Source organism: Argopecten irradians, chromosome 4, assembly GCF_041381155.1.
Source record: "Argopecten irradians isolate NY chromosome 4, Ai_NY, whole genome shotgun sequence".
Lineage (NCBI taxonomy): Eukaryota > Metazoa > Mollusca > Bivalvia > Pectinida > Pectinidae > Argopecten > Argopecten irradians.
This window is the reverse complement of record NC_091137.1, coordinates 52,507,413-52,515,155: the sequence shown is the minus strand read 5'-3', so window position 1 is coordinate 52,515,155 and position 7,743 is coordinate 52,507,413. Positions and strand designations below refer to the sequence as shown.

Genomic DNA, 7,743 nt, shown 5'->3' with positions numbered 1-7,743 from the left:
ATACGGTAATAAATTATCGGTTTAGAAACTTGAATCATTGCACAAATAACATAATTCTTATCAGTTTAGTAAATGTGAATTTTACCCTGGAAGAATTCCTAACAATCTCTTCAATCAAAGAAAGCGTTTTAAAGTTCGATCTTGAGTGACCTGGCACTGGATTGGGTTTGTTTTCGTAAAAGATCTTTGATTTTGTGCCCTAATGTGGACAAGAGCTGTTTTAGAACAGCAAAGCTCGCCTCTGCTAGCCATTACAAACCTAAGATATTATCATGCTGGAAGTTTACATATTGTGCCTCTTGAAATACTCAAAATCCTAAAATGAATGCCTATATCCATAACATATATAATCCTAAGAACCAATGTAAACGAAGGCAGAAACCAATGTCAATTGTAAAGTAAAATGCAAATCGGCACCTTAGTCATCTTACAAGTCTCAACACTCTAATTTTTCATCCTTAAAATATTTGTCTTTATTAGATGTAGAAATCAATATCAATTGATATGGATAACAATTTTACACTTACACCAAAACATTAACCTGGTAATTTTGAACCTCTTGAAATTTTCAAAATCCAGCATTCTCACTTATAATCTTAAAGTAATGACGATAACAAATAGATAACAGTTTTTCAACACTTACACCAAAACCATAAACTGGGATTTCCAACGCCGACGCCAGAGGCCCCCCCCCCGCTCCTCTTCGAGAAAAAAAGAAAAAATCACGATTTGTATGAAAGGTAAGTATGACATTTAAGCACCGCAGACAGACCATAACAGACACCCATCAATTGAACAATACGTGATGTTTAATCGTGTATATACGTACAAAATGATTTATTTCCCTTTTGATACTTGCGCAATCAGTATTTCATTCCATAATTACCAATTCGTCTGCAGCTGTTTTTGATAGAGAAAAAATCCATTCGTCAGCGGTGGAGCATTTTAAGTAGTCCACAGAAAATATTATCACTAGGAATTAATGTTGTATTTTTTTTATTTTTTTTTAAAATTGTGTGATGATGCCAACTTGGAATATTTCTAACCTAAAAAATACAAGTTGATATTCCGTATTTGCATATTACAGGGTTATCTGCCTTGAGGGTAGACAAAAGACGTGAATGTCGCTCACAAAATCATGACGTCACGATGGATACCTCTACGCAAAGGAGGTAAATATGTAATATGCAAAGACGGAACATTTTACAATTGATCAATATGTCGTTTTAATTTAAAATTTTCTGTGACACTTTAATTATTTCATTGTGCAATATATCTGTAAACACATTTGATGACAAAAAGAAATTATGACTATGCTCTATATAAATTCCGAAGTTAATACAAAAGATTTCATATAATCCAAAAAAATGTATGGACATTTTATATTTAAGTGTATACAAAAATACTGCCAATAAATTATTTTTATGAAAAAGAAGTCAATTCATCTAAACATTTAAAGAAAAAAGCACATTTACTAACAGTTTTTATGTCATTTTATCATTGTCAAAAATGATTTATTATGCATAGAATGCACCTGTATAAAATAGCTCAAGTATTGGTATCATATGTATATATTTATGATTCCATCACATATCATTTTCCAGAGGTTTCACAACATATTTTGACTTTAAGGCAGTAAATCTACAACGTAGGTATAAAAAGGTAAGACTATGGCAGACGAATTTAGGGAATCCACATAACAAAAAATAAATAATTGGATGTTAAAGAAATCAACATTTCAACCCTTGTATCATAATCCTAACCAATATTAACGCCAAAACAGGAACTATTTCCATAAGCCTCGATCTCTTAGGCAAACTAAAAATGGATTATTTCATTAATATATATTTAACAGCCATACAGTTGACAATTTATCGTGCTGGATTCAGGATGTCTTGGATTCCGTCATAATCCTCGTGTGAAACATTGTTATACTGGTTCCATGATGTTCATCAGGTTCTTTTCATACAAAGCAATGAGAAGCAAAATGGAGACCCCTAGGATCATTCCCATGACCTGCAGGACGAGGTGGAAGAGTGGATTTTCTCCTTGCTTTATGTCCACGATGGTGAGCTCTGGTAACTAGAAAAGAAAACAAACAGTTTGTGTTGTGATTCATTGAATCTATTTTACTTCACATCAAGTTTTTCTAGCTTTTAGGAATAATAAAAATCTATTTTACTTACAATTCATAAATTCGTATCTAGTTCACCAATTTTTATATATCCACTTATCTCATTAAATTTCTATTCAAAGCCATCATAAAGAAACAAGCGGAATTTGCATGACCGAAGGATTTGACTTTGTGTTGCCCGAAATAGGAGAATTACTATTTAAGAAATATTTAATATTCTATTGAAACATCTCGTTAAGTGTATTTGTAGAGCCAAACTTACCATGTCTACCAGTGCGATGTAGAGGAACATTCCAGCCACAGAGATATACACCCACGTGATAGAGTCCCCAATGTTTCCAATGAGAACACCAATCACCATGCCGATAAATGCCAGCGCAGTGGACACAGTACTATATACGAGTGCCTGTTTTACCGTCATTCCTGCTTTCAACAGTACAGCGAAGTCACCTGGTAACAAAATACACAATCCGTAAGTATAAAACTAATCAAACGTCCTAATCGAAAGTAGTCTGTTTCCGATAAATTATGTTATTGCGTTTGCAATGTATGGATTGGTTAAAACACATCTTTCCAATGGAGACACAAAGATCGTATAAGATAAATATCGCCTTTATGGCAAAATGAAATCACCAAAATGCCCGTAAATTAGGTCAATAAGTGTATTAGTTCGATATAGTTTTGCACGTTCATATTGCAAATGCAAGTTCTAACCCATTCTTATACCTTTACTCTATTTTAGTAAGACATGCAGCACACTGAAGGACACAGTGTTTAACAAAAGGTATGTAAAGAATTTGATTGGGGATTTTTTTTCATAACAAACATTATGAAAGAAATCGATTGAACTATTCTACCAGCGTTTTAAACTGTTTTTAGTAAATTTTATCTTCATGTAATTATTTATAATATTTTGATATGTCAATTAAAAAAACTGTAAAACTGTAATTTTCTTACTGATTTAAAGTGTTTATCAAATGAAAATACAAACAATGAGAACAACTATTTGTTATAAAAATTTGACAGAGAATAATTTAAAATTTAAGAAATCTAGCCGTTGGAAAGGTAGGCATTGTGAGATGCAGTAAAATAAGAACTATAAAACATACCAATCTCATGTGGTAGCTCGTGACAAAAGATGGCCACGGATGTACTAATCCCCCCAGTGATTGAACTAGAAAAGGCAGCTCCGATCGCAAGTCCATCGCATAAATTATGTACTCCATCGCCAAGAAGAACCATCCATGCAAGGGAGGCAACCGTAGTTGGTAGTACATGGGAGTGGCCGTGCGTGGATCGGCACAAAGCATCACTGGAGTTCACCTCGTCAACAAATCCATTTGTGTTGTAAGTTTTGTGTTCAAGTGAACATTTCTCCAAAGACGACTCAAAGAAATTGTTGAGTGCTATAAATACAAATTATACTGTACTGTACGATTGTTTGAGAAAAAAATGCAATTTAAGCATTTAACAACGTTGATTGCTGAAACTCAAGTTAAAGTATATTGTTCTGTACGAATATTTGCGATATTATTGCAAATTCAAGTTTTTAACAACCTTTTTTCTCATTAAGAAAAGGGAAAAAATCCTGAAAATCTGAAGTACTCACCAGACAAGTTAGAAAAAAATAACAGTTTTTTTATACTGTCACTTCTGAAAATTCATTTTGACCCTACTTTTATAATTTCTTGCCGAGTATATTATTCAGTTTTAGGAGTGAAGAATTGAAATTACCTTTCTGTGCTGGATGTATGCCAATGACTTGTTCTTTACAGTCGAGATCAATGACAGGCATGGCACCACACCCATCGGTCAATGGAATAATCGTCTGTTCATCATCTAGGTGATTTGAAGTCTTCTCAAACACAGGTTTTGTCTGAAATATATACAATCTCGTTTTTACAGAATGCAGTATTGTTCTTAAATCATTTACATTTCATTATAATTTCTTTTTCTTATCAATCATCATTTTTTTAAAACGCCCGCTGCTTGTAACCACGTGATCAAAATTATAAAATCAACTGTGAAGTCTTGCAAGATCTCAGGCAGACCGCTATTATTTGAAAAGGTGATAAAACTGGCGAATCTTATGAATTGGTGGCGACACTATTGAACAATGTCTTTACGTTCTTTTGGTATGGATACCTTTATCAAGATTTTCTTAATTTGACATGAACAGAGACTCTGAAAATGGTTGCTAGTAATTGGCGTTAAGATATATACTGGCTGTCATTCAACACAATATCAAGCAGATGAGATTCCTCACAATGATGATTATTCAGATGAAATGTCAGCTTTTTCAGCTTGACTGCTATCGTTTTTAAAGAAAACACTATTTTGTCATTTTTTTTTTCATTTTAGACAATGTTTTTTGGATCGAAAACAATGCAATGATTACACAATAGTTAATTAATAAGGTCAAATTCGTATAAAATCACTTATTATGTGAAACGCCGGATCATCTTTGACTAACATTAGCTTTTTGACCACTAGATTTCTAAGCTAAGTCGTATCCTCTACCTAGCATTTGAGACCATGATAATCAAATCAAAACAGCTCATATGGGTAATTTTTTATTTCTTATTATTCAGCTGAATTCAAATCAAGATAATTTCAGGATCATGTGTAAAGGTACCTGATAACTATTCATGATCAATTACAATTTTATTTGTTTCCATGATGATCTTTCATTTGGTAGCTATAGCAACCGATCGACATCTACTGTTATGAAAACTACTGTTGTGAAAACTATCAGTATTTACTGTCTTTATTTATCTTCAAAGTACAAGTTTACAACAACGTTTGTGGTAAAAACAGACATTCTGACATTCTAGTGATTACTCAAATGCCATCTTTATTCCACCTTGTACTATTGTTTAAACCTAGATTTCAAACAATTTCAAAAGGAAATTTTATATAGAAGATATTGACATTCCAGGATTGTTTATAAACACCAAAGGACTATATATGTGGTTTGTATCCCTTTTGATTCCCAATATCAATCCAATTTTCAAACCTGTTACTTTATTATTAAATCATTGAATTTCAAGCATTGGGCACTTTTCAGACACAATTAATATGATAGTTGTGAATCATTATAGCTGTAGTTGCTATGGTAACCATCCTAAACATGGATAGAGTATTCAAATTTGAACATATCGTCAATACCAGCTCAGCTAAGTGTTTCATCTAGAAACCATAAAACGCATCATTGAACAAACTTTATATTTCTCTTGAAGATGTATATCAAATGCTTTTATCTATTCTGAGCCCATATGAGAGTTTGTTCAAGATTGCGTTTTATTGGTTCACACAGAAAAAAAAACATAGCAAATTCCTAATCGCCTGTGACAACAAGAGCTGCAATAATAACAAAAATCTTCCATTATGATTGAAACAGTGATGTACTTAATATCTTAAATGCTACAACTTTCATTTTTTTTCTTAACTTAGCTTAAGGATTAATGGATTTGAAAAGGGCCCAAACCATACAAAGTCCTTTCAAGCAATATACAAAACAATAGAATGTAACGATAGTTTCTGGTATTGTTCCCAATCTTACAACCTTAATATTGGATAGTGTAAATTACTTGCCTCTAAAAGGTATACAAACTATACTTACCTTCTTTCGATTTTGTTTAAGGTTGGTAATAATAGATAACAGTCTCTCCATGGTGAAGAAAACAAAAATGGCCGCCATTCCACATAGGCCCTTAAGGACTGCCGTATGATGCTCGTCATCTTCCTCACTTACAGTCGGTTTTTACCAAGTCGCATCAGCCTCACATTTACACGAAGTGTAGTTGAGTACTTGAACCTCTTGAGCGTTTGAGGGTGTAGATTTCGATACATTGTAATTGTAAATACATACTACTATTTATAAGTATATGAAAGCTGTTGACGATATAAGCTAGTCAACTAAATGAATTGTTAACAGGTTTTTATTAAAGACGATGGAAATCCCACTGTGATAACGAGGAATCGCGTGTATATCCCACACTCATTAAATATTGCAATTCAACATGATGACCACTGATCTGTATTACATTTGACCTCAGCTATGTTAGTCAGTACACTGAAATATGTCTAAAGTTAATGTCTAGTCTTCTTATTTTATCAAGAATTTGAAGACTGGATATAATAGTAATTCGAGGTCTTCTAAATCCTTTACAAGTTACCAATTTATATCATAATACCGGGTCAAATATATGTTCCCACTTCGTTTCCCCTATATATTATATGGACGTATTATATTTTGATATAACGTGTTTACCACTATAGCTATCACTATAGGTCGACGTTATACTATCTAAACTATGTATTTCTTTTTCGCTAAGCTTTTTTTCTGTCTTCCTCGAGTTCACTTAGAATTCTGAGGGAAATCAGTACTATAACCTGTTAAAACATAAATCTCCACAATACTATTTAAAGGGACAATTCAGTCTAAGAGAACATTAAAATGTGTACATATATCGGAAAAAACCCAGTTCTAATGGAAATTAGATCAGTCGGTTTTACTCTGATATTCCTGAAAAGCCCATGGTGGTGACATGTGTGTAGATGTTCAAACTCGATCGCTGTCCTCCATTACACATTGTGGTCGAACTTCTTGTATGCCGAACCCTGTCCCTTGCATTTGCTCGTAGAGTAAAGCAACTTTTGTCTAGAACTGCTCAAATCGCTCTGACAGTAGTGTGTGTACCTTATTAGGTGAATTGTCAAGCCTAAAAAATCATTTTACCACTTTCTCAGTGGTTATGTAGTTTATTTGTTTAACATGCTTGACTTTGGCTCGGGTATGGGTACAGCGTCCATATTATATTGTACCTGCTTAAGCGTATTGATCAACGATTTGATGTTTCAACGATATTAATTAAAATACTAAACAATAACGTGGAATTTGTCAATATTTTATGTTATATGTTTCATTAGAAATGTATAACAATACATTTATGCCATAGGGTTTTTTTTTTTGCTGCTTGCTTATGTAAAAGAATTATCCTGAGTGAAATTGTCCCTCTTTAAGACCGAATCATCAATGATGAAGAGACGAAACATGAATTGTCCCTCTCTTTGTTCAAGAGACGTCCAAATCTCTATATGCAAAGTCCAAATGATTTCTATCATTTATTATTCTCTTGATTTCCTCCAAAACTACTACATTTCATCAACACTATCATAACATGCATGCCAACATCGTACAAATAATACATACACATGTTCTATCAATGATTTATAGGTATTTACAAAAATGCAGCACACTTCATTGCATATACAGTATCATTCAACTATAACTTGTTATTCGCTATCAATAGAATAGAATAATTCAGACTACTATATATGTGTATTTAGCTGCTTATTAATAAAACAATAATAGAACACAAATGTTTTATCTCCTATAAATCTTTTATTGGGTTAATCTTGATATTGTCACAATACTTAAACTAGATCATTTTTAATTTTGTAATTTAATACACATTATGGGCAATACAATTTTCGCAGAAATACCAATAGACATGATTGGAATGAATTCATTTAAATCACATACGTAATCATTGTTTGAGGTAAAGAAAAAAATCTTTATACTTATTACAGTTACAATTTGATAT

At 32.6% G+C, this 7,743-nt stretch overlaps 1 protein-coding gene across 1 annotated transcript; it reads right to left on the bottom strand.

Moving 5' to 3' along the window:
- Positions 1–1,024: 1,024 nt before the first annotated feature.
- LOC138322550 (zinc transporter ZIP10-like) lies at positions 1,025–5,879 on the bottom strand. The gene is made up of 5 exons (XM_069266561.1): positions 5,757–5,879; positions 3,869–4,010; positions 3,244–3,540; positions 2,397–2,584; positions 1,025–2,082 (listed from the first exon to the last, which is right to left on the bottom strand). Exons 1-5 carry the CDS (start codon positions 5,832–5,834, stop codon positions 1,930–1,932), a joined length of 858 nt encoding a protein of 285 aa, XP_069122662.1. The 5' UTR covers positions 5,835–5,879; the 3' UTR covers positions 1,025–1,929.
- Between the last annotated feature and the right edge of the window lie 1,864 nt (positions 5,880–7,743).